Source organism: Salmo salar, chromosome 10 (genome assembly GCF_965601325.2).
Source record: "Salmo salar chromosome 10, fSalSal1, whole genome shotgun sequence".
Classification (NCBI taxonomy): domain Eukaryota; kingdom Metazoa; phylum Chordata; class Actinopteri; order Salmoniformes; family Salmonidae; genus Salmo; species Salmo salar.
Window position 1 is genome coordinate 94,071,919 of NC_138300.1, and position 24,306 is coordinate 94,096,224.

Sequence of the window (24,306 nt, forward strand, 5' to 3'; positions counted from 1 at the left end):
AAGCATTCATTCAAACAGCATTTTACTGCATTTGCCAGCAGCCCTTAGCAGTGCTTGAAGTAAAGCGCGGTTTATGACAACAAGCCTATGAACTCCCGAGATTAGGCTGGCAATACTAAAGTGCCTATAAGAACATCCAGTAGTCAAATGTATATGAAATACAAATGGTAGAGAGAGAAATAGTTGACGTGTCATAATTCCTATAGTAACTACAACCTAAAACTTCTTAACTGGAAATATTGAAGACCTTCGCCCCAGTCTAAGGTCCTGAGCGCTCTGGAGCAGTTTTTGATCAAGGATCTCTCTGTACTTTGCTCCGTTCATCTTTCCCTTGATCCTGACTAGTCTCCCAGTCTCTGCCACTGAAAACATCCCCACAGCATGATGCTGCCACCACCATGCTTCACCGTAGGGATGGTGCCAGGTTTCCTCCAGACATGATGCTTGGCAATCAGGACAAAGTGTTCAATCTTGGTTTCATCAGACCAGAGAATCTTGTTTTGGATGGTCTGAGAGGCCTTTAGGTGCCTTTTGGCAAACTCCAAGCAGGCTGTCAGGTGCCTTTTACTGAGCAGTGGATTCCGTCTTCACCCTACCATAAAGGCCTGATTGGTGGAGTGCTGCAGAGATGTTTGTTCTTCTGGAAGGTTCTCCCATCTCCACAGAGGAACTCTGAAGCTCTGTCAGAGTGATCTTCGGGTTCTTGGTCACCTCCCTGACCAAGGTCATTCTCCCCCGATTGCTCAGTTTGACCGGATGGCCAGCTCTAAGGAGAGTCTTGGTGGTTTCATACTTCTTCCATTTAAGATTGATGGAGGCCACTGTGTTCTTGGGGACCTTCAATGCTGCAAACATTTTTTGGTACTGTTCCCCAGATCTGTGTCTCGACACAATCCTGTCTCTGAGCTTTCCGGACCTCATGGCATGGTTTTTGCTCTGACATGCACTGTTAGCTATGGGACCTTATATAGACAGATGTATGCCTTTCTAAATCATGTCCAATCAATTGGATTTACCACAGGTGGACTCCAATCAAGTTGTAGAAACATCTCAAGGATGATCAATGGAAATAGGATGCACCTGAGCTCAAATTCGAGTCTCATAGCAAAGGGTCTGAATAAGATATTTCAGTTTTTATTTTTAATATATTTGCATAAAATTAAAATCCAGTTTTTGCTTTGACATTAGGGGGTATTGTGTGTAGGTTGATGAGAATATTTTTTTTTAAATACAGTTTAGATTAAGGCTGTAACGTAACTAAATGTTGAAAAAGTCAAGGGGTCTGAATGCTTTCCGAATGCACTGTATCTACCTCAATTACCTCGTACCCCTGTTGGGAAGGGTACATAAGTAAGCATTTCACTGTTAGTCTACACCTGTTGTTTACGAAGCATGTGACAAATATGATTTGATTTGATAGAGAAATGAGATAGGTGTGGAGATGTGAGATGAAAGTGCTGTGAGTGTAGTGTGTCTGTTACAGGTGGAACATATAAAAAAACACCTCTCAGGCCGTTATGATAGTCTCTCCTCTTTGGTCTGGCTGTGGTAAAACTATCTCACTGCCATCCACCCCTTGTTTTCTCCCTAACCTCTCTTTTAAACCCCACTATGACTTCACATTCCAAAGCTTATATCCTAATCCTCAATTAACCCCATTCACTCAACATACTCCCACTACAGACTCCACCCTCTCTGCAAAATTTTAAAACAATGCATTCAATCTTAATGTTTTTCATCTCTGTTATCTGTGTTTGTTTCAGCTGCCTTGTTATTTAATTTGACTTCCTGGACAGATACCTGTTATGCGTGTGTTCAATAGTGACAGTTTCCTCCTATGGCTTTCACAGCACAGCCACAGCAGACGTTGTGCTAAATCTTAACCCCTCAAGGCACAAGAAAGCTATGGTCTCCAGAGACTGTGATGCCAGCTCTGAAATACAGTAGCTGAGGCCTCAGCATCTGCTTGCAATTAGTTGTTACTGAGATATGGCCAAAGTGTCCTGTGTAAATACATATTTTGGGACAACTTAATGAAACCCCATAAGCTCTTGAATCTTGTGGAGGCCCTGTTCATTTATGTGCCCGTGCTATGGGGCTGTGCTTGTGATATGGGCCTGCGCCTGTGCTATGTGGCTGTGCTATGTGGCTGTGCTATGGGGTTGTGCCTGTGCTATGTGGCTGTGCTATGTGCATGTGCTATGGGGCTGTGCTTTGTGCCTATGCTATGGGGCTGTGGCTGTGCTATGGGGTTGTGGCTATGCTATGGGGCTGTGCTATGTGCCTGTGCTATGGGGCTGTGCTATGTGCCTGTGCTATGGGGCTGTGCCTGTGCTATGTGCATGTGCTATGGGGCTGTGCTTTGTGCCTGTGCTATGGGGCTGTGCCTATGCTATGGGGCTGCGGCTGTGCTATGGGGCTGTGCCTATGATATGGGGCTATGTCTGCTATGGGGTGGTGGCTGTACTATGGGGCTATGCCTGTGCTATGGGGCGGTGGCTGGGCTATGGGGCTGTGCCTATGTTATATGGCTGTGGCTGTGCTATGGGGCTATGCCTATGCTATGGGGCTGTGGCTGTGCTATGGGGCTGTGGCTGTGCTATGGGGATGTGCCTATACTATGGGGCTGTGCCTGTGCTATGGAGCTGTGCCATGTGCCTGTGCTATGGGGCGGTGGCTGTGCTATGGGGCGGTGGCTGTGCTATGGGGCTGTGGCTGTGCTATGTAGCTGTGGCTGTGTTATGGGGCTGTGCCTATGCTATGGGGCTATGTCTGTGCTATGGGGTGGTGGCTGTACTATGGGGCTATGCCTGTGCTATGGAGCGGTGGCTGGGCTATGGGGCTGTGCCTATGCTATGGGGCTGTGGCTGTGCTATGGGGCTGTGGCTGTGGCTGTGCTATGGGGCGGTGGCTTTGCTATGGGGTGGTGGCTGTGCTATGGGGCTGTGGCTGTGCTATGGGGCTATGCCAATGCTATGGGACTGTGCCTATGCTATGGGGCTGTGGCTGTGCTATGGGGCTATGCCAATGCTATGGGGCTGTGGCTGTGCTATGGGGCTGGGCTGTGGCTGTGCTATGGGGCGGTGGCTTTGCTATGGGGTGGTGGCTGTGCTATGGGGCTGTGGCTGTGCTATTGGACTGGCGGTGCTATGGGGCTATGCCTGTGTTATGGGGCTGTGGCTGTGCTATGGGGTGGTGGCTGTACTATGCGGCTATGCCTGTGCTATGGGGCTGTGCCTATGCTATATGGCTGTGCCTATGCTATGGGGCTGTGGTTGTGCTATGGGGCTGTGGCTGTGCTATGGGGCTGTGGCTGTGCTATGGGGATGTGCCTATACTATGGGGCTGTGCCTGTGCTATGGAGCTGTGCCATGTGCCTGTGCTATGGGGCGGTGGCTGTGCTATGGGGCGGTGGCTGTGCTATGGGGCTGTGGCTGTGCTATGTGGCTGTGGCTGTGTTATGGGGCTGTGCCTATGCTATGGGGCTATGTCTGTGCTATGGGGTGGTGGCTGTACTATGGGGCTATGCCTGTGCTATGGAGCGGTGGCTGGGCTATGGGGCTGTGCCTATGCTATATGGCTGTGCCTGTGCTATGGGACTGTGCCTATGCTATGGGGCTGTGGCTGTGCTATGGGGCTATGCCAATGCTATGGGGCTGTGGCTGTGCTATGGGGCTGGGCTGTGGCTGTGCTATGGGGCGGTGGCTTTGCTATGGGGTGGTGGCTGTGCTATGGAGCTGTGGCTGTGCTATTGGACTGGCGGTGCTATGGGGCTATGCCTGTGTTATGGGGCTGTGGCTGTGCTATGGGGTGGTGGCTGTACTATGCGGCTATGCCTGTGCTATGGGGCGGTGGCTGTGCTATGGGGCTATGCCTGTGCTATGGGGCGGTGGCTTTGCTATGGGGCTGTGGCAGTGCTATGGGGCTATGGCTGTGCTATGGGGCAGTGGCTGTGCTATGGGGCAGTGGCTGTGCTATGGGGCTATGCCTGTGCTATGGGGCTATGCCTGTGCTATGGGGCTGTGGCTGTGCTATGGGGCGGTGGCTGTGCTATGGGGCTATGCCGGTGCTATGGGGCGGTGGCTGTGCTATGGGGCTGTGGGGCTGTTCTCAACCCTCTGCTGCTGATACACTTGTTCTGCCCTGCTTACAGTACGCTCAGCCCTTTTGTCCAAAGTGGCCTCCTGCCATAGAAGTCTCTTCATGATTCCCTCCACAGGAGAATCTAGGGCATGTCTCCAGACAGACGCCTGGAAATGGTGCATCAGTCCCCTTCAAGATTGTTTTATAGCATTCTGCTTGATTTCAGTGAAGAGGGATGAGATTGTTTCCAGGTCATCTGCTGGTATGGCAGACACCAAATGAATGGCTGTTTTAACAGCAATAGGGAGCTGTCACTTATTTTAATATATTTGCTCAAATAATGCAGGTCCTGAGTAGGAGAAAGGGTGATGATTTGAGTCATGGGAAAAGCATTCATTATGTTGAAATATAATGTTTTTCTCCTCCCTCTTTTCACCACTCAAGGCCTCTGTTAGGATACTGGTTTTGTTGTTAGATTTCTCAAACATACATAAACAGAATCTGGCCCTATTTAAAAGTGGTTCAGTCTGCTTGGCATTGTTCCAGTGCCATCCAGTGATGTGTACTGGAGATATACGGCTTGCCAGTGGCCATCACTGTTTCCCTCTAGGTCTACATCATTTAAGTAAACAAGAACAACATGTGTCTCTAATAAGGAATGCAAACTTCAAACCCCTTACCCCACAGCTGAGAAAGCCGATACCCCTTCACAGGAGAGGCCATTTAGTGAATCAGGCTGTTGTAGTTGGATGCCCTACAAAATGAAGCACTTTGATCTCCCTGACTGAAGGACAGATTACTCCACATTTGCCTTTTAGATGGGATGTTCTGTGCTTCTAATTAACTTTGTGCTGTTGGAACTCGGAGCCGTTGGGAAATCCGCTGCAACAAACGTAGACTAGGGTTCCCTAAAAGCCCACATCATTAATTTGCCCCTAAATGGATTAGTGAACAAGGCAGGGTGGATATTACAATCCATTTAGCAGTGTCATTTGCAAAAATGACATTTAATTACATAATGATGCTAATGATCTCACATTGCTTACAGCTGCCCGTGGTTGAGCCCCCCTCCCACTGCACCTTATTGTGTTTTCTGCTGAAGGAGCACTGGTGTGTCCGTGTGGTTTGGTGTGTGGGGTCAAACAGGAGATGCTCCCAGCACACAAAGCTGCTCTCTCTGAGGGGGTGGGATGGATGGAAGGATGGATGGATGGGGGCCTGGGAATAGCGATAGGGTGAGAGAGCTGGCACACTCAGACAGGAAGAGAAAGGTGTGACTGGCAGCTGTGTCAGGCAGAGGCTGTGTCTTTCAGTCAGAGTCAGCAGGTTAAATAGGACTGTGTTGAATGTACTGTCTGTGAAACGGAGACTGGGATCTGTGATAGGAGAGAATGTTGTCCCTTAACTGAGTCTATCTAAATTAATGTTAAAAACAGTGACAAACCCTGCAGTGATAGTAGAAAACAGTGTTGTGATCCTTTTAACAACATCTGTCAATGCAGTTCAATCAATCAATCAGTCAAATGTATTTATAAAGCCCTTCTTACATCAGCTGATGTCACAAAGTGCTGTACAGAAACCCAGCCTAAAATCCAAAACAGCAAGCAATGCAGGTGTAGAAGCACGGTGGCTAGGAAAAACTCCCTAGAAAGAACGGGACCTAGGAAGAAACCTAGAGAGGAACCAGGCTATGAGGGGTGGCCAGTCCTCTTCTGGCTGCCTGGCTGAGATAATAACAGAACATGGCCAAGATGTTCAAATGTTCATAGATGACCAGACACTGTGACCCCGTCCGACGATACCCCTGGACAGGACCAAACAGGCAGGATATAACCCAACACACTTTGCCAAGCCACAGCCCCCACACCACTAGAGGGATATCTTCAACCACCAACTTACCATCCCGAGACAAGGCCGAGTATAGCCCACGAAGATCTCCCCCACGGCACGAACCCAGACAGGAAGATGACGTCAGTGACTCAACCCACTCAAGTGACGCACCCCTCCTAGGGACGGCACAGAAGAGCACCAGTACGCCAGTGGCTCAGCCCCTGTAATAGGGTCAGAGGCAGAGAATCCCAGTGGAGAGAGGGGAACCGGCCAGGCAGAAACAGCAAGGGCGGTTCGTTGCTCCAGTGCCTTTCCGTTCACCTTCACACTCCTGGGCCAGACTACACTCAATCATAGGACCTACTGAAGAGATGAGTCTTCAATAAAGACTTAAAGGTTGAGACCGAGTCTGCGTCTCTCACATGGATAGGCAGACCATTCCATAAAAATGGAGCTCTATAGGAGAAAGCCCTGCCTCCAGCTGTTTGCTTAGAAATTCTAGGGACAGTAAGGAGACCTGCGTCTTGTGACCGTAGCGTACCTGTAGGTATGTACGGCAGGACCAAATCGGAAAGATAGGTAGGAGCAAGCCCATGTAATGTTTTGTAGGTTAGCAGTAAAACCTTTAAATCAGCCCTTGCCTTAACAGGAAGCCAGCATAGAGAGGAGGGCACTGGAGTAATATGATCAACTTTTTTGCTTTTGCACGCGTTGTTTGCCTAAATAGCTATGTCTCCTCTCCAACAAAAGTGTATTGCTATTTGCTAGTTTCCGCTGTTTGACTAAATGAGATGTCTCTTTGATAAAAGCAGTGTGTTGCTATGGGTTGCCGGGGGCAGGACTGCAGGGTAGGGGGAGGGGTAAGGTGCTCAACAAGGCGAGGGTAAACTAGTTATGATATGTTGTGCCTCTTCACTCATTACAACGTTCCCACTTGCCTGCCCTCCCTAACACCCTCTCCCCCTGTAGCTACGGCAGACACCCCCCTCTCTCCACATCTCCAACAGACACTAGCCGCTCTTGAGTGCTTCTGCTTCCTCTGAACACTAAACAGGTCAGGGCTCTTCTCTTCCCAGATTACACTACAGCACAGCGTTTCCATGGCTGCCTGCGTTGTCATGGGAGTCAACCTCAGATGCTCTAACAACAATGGAGTGGAGTTTGTCTGAAAGAGACTATGGTGTCTGTCTGTCTGTCTGTGGAGGGACCTGTCTGTCTGTGGAGGGCCCTGTAATGGAGACCTGGGGGAGACGGTCTAGAGACTGACTGAAAGACTGACTGACCAGCAACTATTCCAGTTTACTATTGGGGTTTGTAGTCCCAGGGCTATAAATTATATTTTGTCCCTTTGAGATCTGCAATCAAGTTATCTTTTGCTCCTAAACGATGCCATTGTAATAGCATCTTTAAACAGAATCCTTAACTGCAGCACCAGTACATTCTGGCAGACAGACTCTTCTGATTAATAAGGCACTAATCCTGTCATTGGAGTGTAAATACACTTTTTGTCTCTCCCACTTCTAACTGGTTTTCAGTACAATATATATTTATTATATATTGTATTATATCTTTATCTGATATATTTGTCTTTCTTTGTCTTGATAATTTTTGTTCCAGATGAACGGATGTTATTTAGCACTCTTCAAATAAAAGTTGCCATTTTTTTACAGCTCTCTTCACAGCTCCACTTCTTCTTCCAAAAGCCTCACATTCCATATGTTACAGTTTCCTGGAAACGTGTTGAATTGCTGAAATCTGTGATACATTTTAATAGGTACATTTTCTTGGATCAGTCCATATTATTATCTTGGATTTAAGAGCAATGATTTTGGTTTGTTCCAAGGATAATTCATCAATCATTCATCAATAATCATTTTCTTCTGGGCACACAGATCCTTGTAATATTGACCACAATGTTATGGAATGGGCAGACATGGAGTGTAAATGGACAACCATGTTGAGTATTGGTAGGCTATACAACGCTGTATGCAAACCTCATCACTGCAGCATGATACAATGGAAATAGAAACCTGACTAATGACTGGCTGAAATTATGAAAATTAATGATCACACTACTAAACCCAGATGGATTCCCTTAATGGTACACAATTACCCGCCTCATTGTGTCTCCCTCAGCAGTGTTCAGAGAATATGACAGTGGTGGTCTGACTCAAGAGAGAAATTGTATAGATATCCTCCTCTGTGGAAATCCCTCTAAGCCCTTGTTTTGGTTCAAGCTCCAGCCTTTGTCTTTGCATGGGTAAATCACCGTTACATTTGCTCAAAGCTCTGAGGAAAGAGAGGAGAGAAGGAAGAGAGAGGGAAGGAAAGGACGGGAGAGGTGAGGAAAGGAGGCGAGAGAGAAGGAAGATGAAGGAAAGGAGAGAGAGGAAATGGCTCACTAGCATGAAGCAGCACTATACTGATCAAATATGATCAAATATTAAAATGTGTTTCTGTATTGAAAGGTAGAGGTAGGACTACTGTATCTTCTCTGATAAGCTAAAACTATAAATCTTGCGTTGGGAATGTATAGCATAGACTCAGTGGTTCATGTCGAGTCTGCAAATGTATTGATTGAAATGTATTTAAATCTTTAGTTGACTCATAATCCATAAGGCAGTGATGTCTTCAGAGAATCACTTAGTAGGCATTCATATACAGTACCATATGTTTTCATGACAAAATGTTCTCCATGTTGTTTATGTTGGACTGGCCAGCTCAGAAGACCTCCACTCTGCAACAATGTGCTGAATGTGGAGCTTTAGGCTTAGAGAGAGAGAGTCAATGATGTGACATGTGGCTGCAGGCTGCAGGCAGAGGGTGGGCTTTTGAAGGGGTGTCAGGATAGTGAGGAAAATAGGGAGCTGGCTTTCGCTCTCTTTCTGCAGCCCTCTCCAGAGGTGATGAGAGAGGGTGACAGGACTGGAGGCTGAACACACACACACACACTCCTCCAGCTGCTGCTTCCTGTGGTTGGATCATTTGTATTCCTTATTATGAGCTCAGGAGGCCAGGCTCTGTCCATCTCTCCTATTGTAGCTCCCCTGTAGTGATGGAGTCAGCAGAAAAAGAGCCTGCTAGGCCAGACAATGTTGTTGTCATGGGAGCAGAGAGCACATGTATACATAAACAAAATAACGCATACATTATTACCATTTTGATGTAAAATTCTTGTCCAGGCAAATCTGTTAATGCTTTCTAGGGGCTCATATTGCAGTAGAACGTTCAGTTTGTTAATATTTCTTCTCCTCTTTCTGTTTTTTTCTCTCCTCAGATGCAAATGAGAGATCAGCCAAGAGATTCTCTGTGGATGGGGTCTTCAATTATACCTCTCTGCTCCTCAGTAGGGAAGATAACATGCTCTATGTTGGAGCACGAGAGGAGCTCTTCGCCCTCAACCTCTCTGATATCAGCAGAGTCAAGCTACAACGTAATGTAAGTGGGCACGAGTGTGTGTCTGTGTGTTTTGAGAGACATTCAAGAGGTATCCTATTTTTCATAAGTAATGGATATTAGACATAGTCATAATTGATACTATTTCTGTGCAATAAAAAAGTTTCATCTGGGAGTATGCTTCAAAATGAATAATTCATCTGCATAATGAAACGAGTATCAACATGGCATATGAATGTCACCTGTTAATAATGACCTCATATAGTGGAGGTGGTTTGAGACTTGACCTTCCGCCTGGCCACCACCTCAGCTCAGCACAGTAAGTCTAAACATAGTGCAAATCAAAGTAGACACAACAGCCCAGCGGCCCTAGCTGAACTACTGAAACGTATTTGTAGTGTTTCTAGAGGTGGTATGTTACCCTTGGCTCTCAGATACACTTCACAACAGTGTTGTATTGTACTGTTTCTCTGTGTGCGTGCTTGTGTGCATGAACAGTAAGGGTGAGGATGTGTGGAATTATATAATGTACATGGTTGTTGTATGACATCTTGTGTTCACTGCTCTTAATGACAATGTTCTACAGTAATATATATATATATGCCATTTAGCAGACGCTTTTATCCAAAGCATCTTACAGTCATGCGTGTGCAGATTTTACGTATGATTAGTCCCGGGAATCAAACCCACTATCCTGACGTTGCAAGCGTCATGCTCTACCAACTAAGCTACAGAGGACCACAGCTGTGTTCTTTACAGCTCTGTGCTGTGTCTTTGTAATGTATGTTGACACTTCTCCTCTCCTCTAGCTGACATGGAGCACACATGAGAGGAAGAGAGATGAGTGCAGTTTCAAAGGCAAAGACCTACAGGTGAGTACATTGCGCTGTATTTGTGGAACTCCAGTGGCAATGTTTACACTTCCATGCCAGTTCTCAAGCTCATTTTGTGCCGTAGTACTGAAAATGAACTGTCAGTAGCAATGGAAGTTTCCATTTAAGTTGTACATTTCCATTCAGCAGTGATGGCCTGCGTACGTTTTTTATAGCCAGACAAATTGCTATGCATCCCATCTAAGCAACCCCTCTGTGATTGTAGAGAAAACTCAATACTGTGGGAAGTACAGTATATTATCAGATGTTAATATTGTATGATTGATTCCTGGTTTGATTGAAGGGTTGGGGGACAAAGGCTCATAGACCAGGATCTTGAAGAAGACATCAATCAGTGTTCTGTGTGAGACAGTCACTCAGACATTTGGGACACTGCTAGCAACAGGCCTCCCAGGCTATTTGAAAGCAATTAATTCTGGTAATGTGGAAATATGCTTGGAGGGTCACCCAATGAGCTACTCCACTCAACTTGAGGAACTTTCCCTCGAGAATGGTTTGTGGGAACCTATGCGTCATATTAACGATGCTCTCGCCTCTCCTGTGTCTTTAATGCAGACTGATTGCTTCAATTACATCAAGATTTTACTGCGTGTGAACAGTACCCATCTATACGTGTGTGGAACCTACGCCTTCAGTCCAATCTGTGCGTACATAGTAAGTGTGTGTTTGATTTCTTAGCATACAGCATAAAGTTCCACCATGCCTGTGTGCTGTAGAGAGAACCACCATGCCTGTGTGCTGTAGAGAGAACCACCATGCCTGTGTGCTGTAGAGAGAACCACCATGCTTGTGTGCTGTAGAGAGAACCACCATGCTTGTGTGCTGTAGAGAGAACCACAATGCCTGTGTGCTGTAGAGAGAACCACCATGCCTGTGTGCTGTAGAGAGAACCACAATGCCTGTGTGCTGTAGAGAGAACCACCATGCCTGTGTGCTGTAGAGAGAACCACCATGCCTGTGTGCTGTAGAGAGAACCACCATGCCTGTGTGCTGTAGAGAGAACCACAATGCCTGTGTGCTGTAGAGAACCACCATGCCTGTGTGCTGTAGAGAGAACCACAATGCCTGTGTGCTGTAGAGAGAACCACCATGCCTGTGTGCTGTAGAGAGAACCACCATGCCTGTGTGCTGTAGAGAGAACCACCATGCTTGTGTGCTGTAGAGAGAACCACCATGCTTGTGTGCTGTAGAGAGAACCACAATGCCTGTGTGCTGTAGAGAGAACCACAATGCCTGTGTGCTGTAGAGAGAACCACAATGCCTGTGTGCTGTAGAGAGAACCACAATGCCTGTGTGCTGTAGAGAGATGTAATTAGTCATGTAATTCACTCTGTCAATCAAGGTACAGCTTTTCTTCTCTATTTTACAGTATTTCCCCCTGGAGACTGCATTTTATTTATCCTCAAATCAGTGTATTCCAATTATACCCTTTACAGATGTTTAGTGAGCATGAGTGGCTCTGAGTTGTATGAAGACGTTTTAGAACACACACATTTGAAAGGAAGTGCATCTTTAAATGTGTTCAGCTGATGGAGCAGACAGGTCTCTGAGGCCATGCAGAATAACATTGACATTTCCATTTAGAAATATTGACAGTCAAAGAACATCTCAAATCCCCTCTGCAATAATTCAATATGGGAGAGAAAACATTAAGGGAGGAGGGAAAGTCTCTTGGCAGAACTTTAGGTTGTGAACCAGGATTCCTGAGCGTCTCCTCCTCCCAAGTCTCCCTTCTTATCAAAACCACTGAGTCTCAGCCCACACAGAGAGATATACAGTACTTTATACAGACAGTCATGTCCATCCCTTCTCTAAGCAGCCCTCCTTATCTTCCCTATCACCAGATCATTTCTAAATGGAATCATATAATAACATTTACTTAAATAGAGATACTGTTTATCAAGTGTGTCTCTATAGCATTGGGTAGTAACAAGCCTTTTCTGCATTGTGACCACACAATGTGACAAAACCACGTTTCGAAACAACCCTGGTTTGAACCACCCCAAAGGGACCAGCTGCAACCAACCAGTGTTTCCCTCCCCATCATTTGGGCCATAGTGCAGTAGAGAACACTGGAAAGAAGGCAGTGGTCAGTGTAGATTACAGCCCTACATTTCCTCAAGTCTCTCTCTCTCTCTGTCCGTCCTCTCCAGAACACAGCTGACTTCACTCTGGTGAGGAGCCAGACTGGGGAGATAGTGACAGAGGACGGACGCGGCCGCTGCCCTTTCAACCCTGAGTACAAGTCCACTGCCATCATGGCTGGTAGGTTCACTATAGGGGTCACTTATTTACTGTCAGGGAAATGTGTTTGGCTTCCATAAGACTGAGTACACAATACATACTGTACACAATACATACTGTACACAATACAATATATACATAAACATAATAGACAACACACTGTTGACATACTTAATTATAGATCCATCGGTGATAAAGCTGGAATGTATATCTTACAAGAGTTCATTCTTGTGTGTTCCATACTGTAAACATATTAGGAGACAACACTTTGATTTTAGATTCAAGGGTTTGTTATGAGTGACACAGAGGCTCCTTGTCTCCTGGTCCAGATATGGTTTGTCTTCATCTTATTCTTCCTTACATTATAGATGGAGAGCTGTATGCTGGAACGGTCAGCAATTTCCAAGGAAATGAACCTATTATTTACAAGAGCCTGGGCCAAGGTGCTGCCCTAAAAACAGAAAACTCCTTGAACTGGCTTCAGGGTAAGTTCAGGTCTTCAGGCAGCTAGCTATCTTGTAGGTGCTTCATGCCATGTTCTAGTGTTTGTATACATAGCTGATAAGATAAACATGGATAAACAGTTTTCCCCTAAACATATGCAATCAGTATTTGAAGACCTCAGGCTGGACATGATAAATTAAAATTACCATAGCTCTGAAGAAATATAGGTGTTCCCATGGTATTTTGTCAATTTCAACATGCAGAAATGATCAGAATTCCTGTTACAAAGTTACTGAATCACCAGAAGACGTTGTGAATGTAAAAGGCATGTCCATGTCCTAGAATACATGGTTCTAGGTTGACATTTCACCCTGTGGTTTCTTTGTTGTTCCTCCAGACCCAGCCTTTGTGGGCTCTGCCTACATTCAGGAGAGCCTGCCCAAAGGCAACCCAGTGGGCGACGACGATAAGATTTACTTCTTCTTCAGCGAAGCGGGAAAGGAGTTTGAATTCTTTGACAACACCATTGTATCGCGCATCGCTCGCGTGTGTAAGGTGAGTGACGCTTCAACGGAGATGGCCTATCTAAAGAGTGTCTTTTCCCCTTGAGCGAGGCTCTCCAGTAACGCCACCCATCTTCACCTCCCCCACCCATTTCCACTCACTTTATTGGAAGCTATCAGAGCGGGAGAAGGGTGTGTCAGTTTATGTGTGTGTGCGTACTTCTGTGTGGTGTGTTCATGTGTGTGTGAGGTGAGGGATTTAAGGGTGGGAGGGAGTCGTTGTGTTCACAGGTTTGTCTGAGAGGGACACAGGGGCTTGTGTTACAGAAAACCATTCCTGTGAGTTCCCTCTGTTTGGGCCCTTCTCTCCACATCTCCTCCTCCACTCCTCCACTCCACTCTTATCACATTTCAGCGATCATTAACATTCAGCCAGGATTCACAGCAGACCTAAAATGGCTTCTCCTTTTCCACTTTTTTTCCTACACCAACCTGCAGACAAAGGTGTGTTGTACTGGAGGAAGCTCTGCAGGATAGACACTAGCTGGCACAGCCACAAAGTCATAAAATCTAACCTTAACCACACTGCTAACCTTATGCCTAACCCTAACATTAAATTAACAAAAAGCTATTTTTATTTTTTATGAATTTTTACGATATAGCCAATTTTGATTTTGTCGCTGGCCCATCTAGTGGAAATCGCTCAGCTCGGCCTCCAGGACAAGATTCATCCCAATAAACGTCAACCTGCTCATTAGATAGATGCACTACAAGCAGATGAAATATTTAATTTCATTTTCTAGTATTTTAACCTAAAAGGAATGGTTTCCAATCAGTCTAAACATTAACCTTCTATTCTCTGTGACTGAGAATCTCCCCTCAATTTGACAGCATGGTCATGGCCTCTTCTTTATCACAGCTATAGTATGGCCAATCCATCCAAACAAAGTGTGACATACTAGATGGCAGTTTTATAGTATCCACCCCTCCTTCCAGGCTTTGCATTTCCAGCAGTCAATCTTCAGGGAAAGCTGGCTGCTGATGTGTGTCTTGTAACAGTGCATTTCTTAGCTTTTTCATTTTATGAAGAGATAAGCAGTCCTGCCAGAGTGGACAGAGTGAGGGACATACAGTGAAGGGAGGAGTCCAAGGCTCCTGCAGACAGCACCTTGTCATCCTTCAAATAGCAAACAAGCGTAATGAATCTACCAACGCCCATGATCAAATTTAATTAGAGAATATTAACCATGTGGATACGTGAAATAGAGCTCTGCTTTGGGGCCAGCTCACAAGTCATTTTCAATTGCATCTGTGCCTTTTAAATGTCATTTCCTCCTTCACCACACGTGCACTAAACTAATTTAAGCAGAGGAATGTTTTTTTGCACTTTAAGAGGCTCCATACATTGCAGTTCCAATGGAGGGATATTTTTACTCGTTTATATTTTTCAAACAGGTAGCAGACAGGCTGAGACAGCTCCTAGTAATAGAATTTTGACGACTCAAGGTGCCTATCTATTCCAGGCTCTGCAGGCTGCAAGCTGAAAGGCTTCTCTACAGTAACTGTCTATCTGCAGGTGTTTGTCTTGACACTGAGTGACATTCAAATGGACACCAGTCAGTCTGCCACTGTCAGAGTGAGGCTGCAGGACACACCCTTCCTTCTCCTCTGAAAGAAAACACAGGGTGGTGGTGGGCAGGTCAGCTGTCAATCACAGGGTAGGTTTGAACTCCGAGTACAGAGTATCTTAGCTCCTGGTTTTTCTAATCTTCACCCCATACAAGCCACTATGTGTGTATGTTAGGGAGTTCCCCTTTAAAAGCTTTAGGTTTGGGTGGTGCAATATGTGTTGGCGAAACTGTAGACAGTGTACCAGGGACTTTTTATAAACTAGGGTACCAGTGAGGATTTCCTACAATGTACAACTTGTTACAGCTGTTGATGAGTCCATTGATAATAATTTTTTCATGTCATAACATTAAGATATAAGGAGGGATCGTAGTTATTATATTCAATACAATTCAAGAGTTGATTTAATACCTATGTTTAACCCTTTATCTTGGTTGGTCATGGTTCTTGATGAAATCATGTGACATAAATACTTACTTTTCTGACCTTGCATTTATGGCAGTGTAAGTTGTCATTATATTAAGCATTAATCAGTTAAATTAGACGTTGAACTTGAACCCTTTAAGAATCCTGGATCTAGCTGTCGGACAGTTTTTGTATAGAGAAATGCTGTGTAACTACGTAACATCAAATCAAATCAAATAAAAATGTATTTATATAGCCCTTCTTACATCAGCTGATATCTCAAAGTGCTGTACAGAAACCCAGCCTAAAACCCCAAACAGCAAGCAATGCAGGTGTAGAAGCACGGTAGCTAGGAAAAACTCCCTAGAAAGGCCAAAACCTAGGAAGAAACCTAGAGAGGAACCAGGCTATGAGGGGTGGCCAGTCCTCTTCTGGCTGTGCTGGGTGGAGATTATAACTGAACATGGCCAAGATGTTCAAATGTTCATAAATTACCAGCATGGTCAAATAATAATAATCACAGTTGTCGAGGGTGCAACAAGTCAGCACCTCAGGAGTAAATGTCAGATGGCTTTTCATAGCCGATAATTGAGAGTATCTCTACCGCTCCTGCTGTCTCTAGAGAGTTGAAAACAGCAGGTCTGGGACAGGTAGCACGTCCGTTGAACAGGTCAGGGTTCCATATCCGCAGGCAGAACAGTTGAAACTGGAGCAGCAACACGGCCAGGTGGACTGGGGACAGCAAGGAGTCATCATGTCAGGTAGTCCTGAGGCATGGTCCTAGGGCTCAGGTCCTCCGAGAGAGAGAAAGAAAGAGAGAAAGAGAGAATTAGAGAGAGCATACTTAAATTCACACAGGACACCGGATAAGACAGGAGAAATACTCCAGATATAACAGACTGACCCTAGCCCCCCAATACATGAACTACTGCAGCATAAATACTGGAGGCTGAGACAGGAGGGGTCAGGAGACACTGTGGCCCCATCCGACGATACCCCCGGACAGGGCCAAACAGGAAGGATATAACCCCACCCACTTTGCCAAAGCACAGCCCCCACACCACTAGAGGGATACCTTCAACCACCAACATACCATCCTGAGACAAGGCCGAGTATAGCCCACAAAGATCTCCGCCACGGCACAACCCAAGGGGGGGCGCCAACCCAGACAGGAAGACCACGGCAGTGACTCAACCCACTCAAGTGACGCACCCCTCCTAGGGACGGCATGGAAGAACACCAATAAGCCAGTGACTCAGCCCCTGTAATAGGGTTAGAGGCAGAGAATCCCAGTGGAGAGAGGGGAACCGGCCAGGCAGAGACAGCAAGGGCGGTTCGTTGTTCCAGAGCCTTTCTGTTCACCTTCACACTCCTGGGCCAGACTACACTCAATCATAGGACCCACTGAGGAGATGAGTCTTCAGTAAAGACTTAAAGGTTGAGACCGAGTCTGCATCTCTCACATGGGTAGGCAGACTCTTCCATAAAAATGGAGCTCTATAGGAGAAAGCCCTGCCTCCAGCTGTTTGCTTAGAAATTCTAGGGACAATTAGGAGGCCTGCGTCTTGTGACCACAGCGTACGTGTAGGTATGTACGGCAGGACCAAATCGGAAAGATAGGTAGGAGCAAGCCCATGTAATGCTTTGTAGGTTAGCAGTAAAACCTTGAAATCAGCCCTTGCCTTAACAGGAAGCCAGCGTAGGGAAGCTAACACTGGAGTAATATGATCACATATTTTGGTTCTAGTCAGGATTCTAGCAGCTGTATTTAGCACTAACTGAAGTTTATTTAGTGCTTTATCCGGGTAGCCGGAAAGTAGAGCATTGCAGTAGTCCAACCTAGAAGTAACAAAAGCATGGATTCATTTTTCTGCATCATTTGTGGACAGAAAGTTTCTGATTTTTGCAATGTTACGTAGATGGAAAAAAGCTGCCCTTGAAACAGTCTTGATATGTTCTTCAAAAGAGAGATCAGGGTCCAGAGTAACGCCGAGGTCCTTCACAGTTTTATTTGAGACGACTGTACAACCATCAAGATTAATTGTCAGATTTAACAGAAGATCTCTTTGTTTCTTGGGACCTAGAACAAGCATCTCTGATTTGTCCGAGTTTAAAAGTAGAACGTTTGCAGCCATCCACTTCCTTATGTCTGAAACACAGGCTTCTAGCGAGGGCAATTTTGGGGCTTCACCATGTTTCATTGAAATGTACAGCTGTGTGTCATCCGCATAGCAGTGAAATTTAACATTATGTTTTCGAATGACATCATTTCGTGTATCCTTATGTTACGGGGTGAAAACTGTTTTCAATGAGCACACAAATCCAAAATATTGTATGACTTGCAAGATGGAATGCTTTAACAGAAAGAGTCACCTTACCTTGATACTGAAAACCTAAATCGATACTGTCATTAATGTGGTTATTCAATAATTATGCATAATACTTGTTGGATGCGTATTTGGTGTCCAGCTAATTAGTTATGTCGTGATAGTTTCATACATCATCATCTGATCCAGGAAGGAATTTTCAAATGTTTCACGTTTCATGCTCTATTTTCAGCTGGCATTAATGCGACCCTAGTGTCAAACGCACATTAATTTGCAATTTTGTCATGTAAAAACTGGCGCACTGGCATTTTTCCGCCCTAACGCCAGGTTCAGCAATTTACCTGTCTTTTAACAGCTCGCTTGAGCTCAGATGGGCAGGGTAGAAATATTTGAGTCCTTAAAGTCCTTAAAAATATGATCCAAAGTGCAAATTTCAGGCAGCCCTGAAAGGGATGTTTAAGACCAACCAAAAAATAATTTTATTTTATTTAACCTTTATTTAACTTCTATGGGCTAGGTGGGACGCAACAAAATGTCATAATTCAACTTTCTCAAACATGCAACTATTTTACACCATTTTAAAGATAAACTTCTCGTTAATCTAACCACATTGTCCGATTTCAAAAAGGCTTTACAGCGAAAGCAAAACATTAGATTATGTTAGGAGAGTACATAGACAAAAATAATCACACAGCCATTTTCCAAGCAAGGACATGTGTCAATAAAACCCAAAACACAGCTAAATGAAGCACTAACCTTTGACGATCTTCATCAGATGACACTCCTAGGACATTATGTTACACAATGCATGTATGTTTTGTTCGATAAAGTTCATATTTATATCCAAAAACAGCATTTTACATTGGCGCGTGATATTCAGAAAATATATTCCCACCAAAACGTCTGGTGAATGTGCACATCAATTTACAAAAATACTAATCATAAACGTTGACAAAATATATAACAATTATTTTAAGAATTATAGATAGACTACCCCTGGATGCAACCGCTGTGTCAGGTTTTGAAATAGCTTTACGGAGAAAGCACATTTTTCAATATTCTGAGTACATAGCTCAGCCATCACGCTGAGCTATTCAGACACCCGCCAAGTTCGGGGCAACCTAAACTCAGAATTAGTATTAGAAATATTCTCTTACCTTTGCTGATCTTTGTCAGAATGCACTCCCAGGACTGCTACTTCCACAAGAAATGTTGTTTTTGTTCGAAATAATCCATATTTCTGTACAAATACCTCCGTTTTGTTCATGCGTACAGATTACTTATCCAAAGGCATAACGCAGGGTCGCGGAAATAGAGACGAAAAGTCGCAATGTTCCATTACCGTACTTAGAAGCATGTCAAACACTGTTTAAAATCAATATTTATGGTATTTTTAATGTAGAATTGCGATAATATTCCAACCGGACAATAGCATATTCATTCAAGAAGAAAAAGAAGGAAAGGCATGCTCGCGTGACCGCGCATATCCAATCCCTTTGTTGGGTATGAATTTTTCTCAGGTTTTTGCCTGCCATATGAGTTCTGTTATACTCACATACACCATTCAAACAGCTTCAGAAACTTCAGAGTGTTTTCTATCCAAATCTACTAATAATATGCATATTCTAGTTTCTGGGCCAGAGTAGTAACCTGTTTAAATTGGGTACGTTTTTCATCCGGCCGTGAAAATACTGCCCCCTAGCCCAGACAGGTTAACTAGGCAAGTCAGAACAAATTCTTATTTACAATGACGGCCTACCAAAAGTCAAAATGCCTCCTGCGGGGACAGGGACTGGGATAAAAAAAATAGCTAAAAAAATAGAATATAGGACACTACATAAATAGAGACCTAAGACAACAACACAGCATGGCAGCAACACATGACAACACAGCATGGTAGCAACACCACATGACAACAAAATGGTAGCAACACCACATGACAACAACATGATAGCAACACAACATGGCAGCAGCACAAAACATGGTACAAACATTATTGGGCACAGACAACAGAACAAAGGGCAAGGTAGAGACAACAATACATCACACAAAGCAGCCACAACTGTCAGTAAGAGTGTCCATGATTGAGTCTTTGAATGAAGAGATTGAGATAAAACTGTCCAGTTTGAGTGTTTGTTACAGCTCGTTCCAGTCGCAGGCTGCAGCAAACTGAAAGGACGAGCGACCCAGGGATGTGTGTGCTTTTGGGACCTTTAACAGAATTTTTTAGCGGTAATGCAGTTGGTTATGCCATGAATCTTGACAGCCAAAAAGCAGCCTACTAAGCTAGCACAGTGGATCTGGGCCGATTCCGGCTGAGAGTCGGGGCATTTGGATGAGAGTCAGACTCGGCCGATGTCATGTGGCCCGAGTCTGGGCCGCCTTAGGCAGTATTACTTATGGCTAGGATGCGGGGATTGAACTCGGGCTGATTCTGGTGTGAGTTATCTGGCCCAAATGGATTACTTGGGGCTCAGGCCGATTGGGGAGACTCTCTGGCAGATGATTACACGGGCCTCTTTATATAATAAACATTTAATTGTTTATTTTCCCATATTTTGTCATTGTTTCTGTGATCAAAAAATACAATTAACATTTAAATGAAATTTTTTAAGAGTCCTGCGTAGTATTTTTGTCACGCCCTGACCATAGAGAGCCCTTGGTTCTCTATGGTATAGTAGGTCAGGGCGTGACTGGGGGTGTTCTATGTTGTTTATTTCTATGTTGGTGTGCTTGGTATGGTTCCCAATCAGAGGCAGCTGTTTAGCGTTGTCTCTGATTGGGGATCATATTTAGGCAGCCATTTCCCCACTGTGTTTTGTGGGATCTTGTTTATGTGTAGGTGCCTATTTGCACTTCACTGTCGTCACAGTTCGTTTGATCATTTCTTGTTTTTGTATTTTGCTGAAGTTTCACGTTATAATAAAGATGTGGAACGCTACTCACGCTGCACCTTGGTCCGAGTATGCTTCCAGTTCGTACGACGAGCGTGACAATTTTAGTATTTTCATAATTTGTACAAGGCAATTGTTAAGCATTAAACATTTTGTAGATGGAGCCTCCCGAGTGCTGCAGTGGTCTATATGGGGCTTTGGCTTTTTTTGTCCTGCCCAATGCAATTGCGAAGTAGTCAAGACTGTCGATAAACGGATTGGCTCCTGAGAAATCATAATCATTAAAGCTTTATTAAAATATAACATTTTTGAGGAGTAAAACAGTGAGCTGACGTTCCCTTTTTATGTATGCATCGTAGGCAGGCCTACATAATTTTAGCCATGCAGGTCCCATTTTGGACGTGCTTAAAACCCCCTCCATGATGGAGGCTACGTGTCCATGCACATCATGAAACGAGCGATGAGATCCTTGGTGAATACCGTTGAACCTCGTATTTAGAAGTGATGTGTAAAAATGGCTTGTTTTCCGTTTCATATGTTCAAAACACAAGCCCTCCCTTAGGCCTACTATATATATATTTTTTTTAATTTAACCTTTATTTAACCAGGTAGGCCAATTGAGAACAAGTTCTCATTTACAACTGCGTCCTGGCCAAGATAAAGCAAAGCAGTGCAACAAAAACAACACAGAGTTACACATGGGATAAACAAACGTACAGTCAATAACACAATAGAAAATCTGTATACAGTGTGCAAATTAAGGAGGTAAGGCAATAAATAGGCCACAGTGGCGAAGTAATTACAATTTAGCAATAAACACTGGAGTGACAGATGTGCAGATGAGGATGTGCAAGTAGAGATACTGGTGTGCAAAAGAGCAGAAAAAACAAATATGGGGATGAGGTAGGTAGTAGGTTGGATGGGCTATTTACAGATGGGCTGTGTACAGCTGCAGCGATCGGAAAGCTGCTCTGACAGCTGATGCTTAAAGTTAATGAGGGAGATATGTCTCCAACTTCAGTGATTTTTGCAATTCATTCCAGTCATTGGCAGCAGAGAACTGGAAGGAGAGGCGGCCAAAGTAGGTGTTGGCTTTCGGGATGACCAGTGAAATATGCCTGCTGGAGCGTGTGCTACGGGTGGGTGTTGCTATGATGACCAGTGAGCTGAGATAAGGTGGAGCTTTACCTGGCAAAGACTTATAGATGACCTGGAGCCAGTGGGTTTGGCAGCGAATATGTAGTGAGGACCAGCCAACGAGAGCATACAGGTCGCAATGGTGGGTGGTGTATGGGGCTTTGGTGACAAAACGGATGGCACTGTGATAGACTGCATCCAATTTGCTGAGTAGGGTGTTGGAGGCTATTTTGTAAATGACATCGCCCAAGTCAAGGATCGGTATGATAGTCAGTTTTTTACGAGGGTATGTTCAGCAGCATGAGTGAAGGAGGCTTTGTTGTGAAATAGAAAGCCGATTCTAGATTTAATTTTGGATTGGAGATGATTAATATGAGTCTGGAAGGAGAGTTTACAGTCTAACCAGACACCTAGGTATTTATAGTTGTCCACATATTCTAAGTCAGAACCTTTCGGAGTAGTGCTGCTAGGTGGGCAGGCGGACGGGTGCGGGTTGCGATTGGTTGAAGAGCATGCATTTAGTTTTACTAGCGTTTAAGAGCAGTTGGAGTCCACAAAATGAGTGTTGTATGACATTGAAGCTCATTTGGAGGTTTGTTAACACAGTGTCCAAAGAAGGGCCAGATGTATACAGAATGGTGTCGTCTGCATAGAGGTGGATCAAAGAATCACCCGCAGCAAGAGCAACATCATTGATATATACAGAGAAAAGAGTCGGCCCGAGAATTGAACCCTGTGGCACCCCCATAGAGACTGCCAGAGGTCCGGACAACAGGCCCTCCGATTTGACACACCGAACTCTATCTGAGAAGTAGTTAGTGAACCAGGCGAGGCAGTCATTAGAGAAACCAAGGCTGTTGAGTCTGCTGATAAGAATGCGGTGATTGACAGAGTCGAAAGCTTTGGCCAAGTCGATGAAGACGGCTGCACGGTACTGTTTTTTATCGATGGTGGTTATGATATCGTTTAGGACCTTGAGCGTGACTGAGGTGCACCCATGACCAGCTCGGAAACCGGATTGCATAGCGGAGAAGGTACGGTGGGATTCGAGATGGTCGGTGATCTGTTTGTTCATTTGGCTTTCAAAGACTTTAGATATGCAGGGCAGGATGGATATAGGTCTGTAACAGTTTGGGTCTAGAGTGTCTTGCCCTTTTGAAGCGGGGGACGACCGCGGCCACTTTCCAATCTTTAGGAATCTCAGACAATACGAAAGAGAGGTTGAACAGACTAGTAATAGGGGTTAAGACAATGGCCGTGGATAATTTTAGGAAGAGAGTGTCCAGATTGTCAAGCCCAGCTGATTTGTAGGGATCCAGATTCTGCAGCTCTTTCAGAACATCAGCTGTCAGGATTTTGGTGAAGGAGAAGCGGGGGTGGGGGGGGGGCTTGGACCAGTTGCTGCAATGGGTGCAGAGCTGTTAGCCGGGATTGGGGTTTCCTGGTGGAAAGTGTGGCCAGCCGTAGAGAAATGCTTATTGAAATTCTCGATTATCGTGGATTTATCAGTGGTGACAGTGTTTCCTTGCCTCAGTGCAGTGGGCAGCTGAGAGGAGGAGCTCTCATTCTCCATGGACTTTACAGTGTCCCAAAACTTTTTGGAATTAGTGCTGCAGGATGCAAATTCCTGTTTCAAAATCTAGCTTTTGCTTTCCTAACTGACTGTGTATATTGGTTCCTGACTTCCCTGAAAAGTTGCATATCGCGGGGACTATTCGAAGCTAGTGCAGTGTGCCACAGGATGTTTTTGTGCTGGTCAAGGGCAGTCAAGTCTGGAGTGAACCAAGGGCTATATCTGTTCTTAGTTTTACATTTTTTGAAAGAGGCGTGCTTATTTAAGATGGTGAGTAAGGCACTTTTGAAGAACAACCAGGCATCCTCTACTGACGGGATGAGGACAATATCCTTCCAGGATACCCGGGCCAGGTCGATTAGAAAGGCCTGCTCGCAGAAGTGTTTTAGGGAGAGCGTTTGACAGTGATGAAGGGTGGTCGTTTGACCGCGGACCCATAACGGATGCAGGCAATGAGGCAGTGATCGCTGAGATCCTGGTTGAAAACAGCAGAGGTGTATTTAGAGGGCAAGTTGGTCAGGATGATATCTATGAGGGTGCCCATGTTTACGGATTTGGGGTTGTACCTGGTAGGTTCCTTGATGATTTGTGTGAGATTGAGGGCATCTAGCTTAGATTTGTAGGACAGCTGGGGTGTTAAGCATATCCCAGTTTAGGTCACCTAACAGTACGAACTCTGACGATAGATGGGGGACAATCAATTCACATATGGTGTCCAGGGCACAGCTGGGAGCTGAGGGGGGTTTATAAAAAGCGGCAACAGTGAGAGACTTCGTTCTGGAGAGATAGACTTTTAAAAGTAATAGCTCGAACTCTTTGGGCATAGACCTGGATAATAGGACAGAACTCTGCAGGCTATCTCTATAGTAGATTGCAACTTCACCCCCTTTAGCAGTTCTATCTTGGTGGAAAATGTTGTAATTGGGGATGGAAATTTCAGGCCTTCAT

The 24,306-nt window shown here is 44.9% G+C and overlaps 1 protein-coding gene across 2 annotated transcripts in view; it reads left to right on the top strand.

Moving 5' to 3' along the window:
• The window catches only part of LOC106561177 (semaphorin-4B), a 100,270-nt gene that overhangs the window by 56,329 nt on the left and 19,635 nt on the right, over positions 1 to 24,306 (top strand). For both annotated transcript variants that reach the window (XM_014124850.3, XM_014124849.3), the window contains exons 3-8: positions 9,191 to 9,351; positions 10,119 to 10,181; positions 10,758 to 10,856; positions 12,356 to 12,467; positions 12,815 to 12,931; positions 13,288 to 13,445. In XM_014124850.3, the coding sequence (XP_013980325.2) occupies positions 9,191 to 9,351; positions 10,119 to 10,181; positions 10,758 to 10,856; positions 12,356 to 12,467; positions 12,815 to 12,931; positions 13,288 to 13,445 (710 nt within the window). The remainder of the gene's footprint in view (positions 1 to 9,190; positions 9,352 to 10,118; positions 10,182 to 10,757; positions 10,857 to 12,355; positions 12,468 to 12,814; positions 12,932 to 13,287; positions 13,446 to 24,306) is intronic.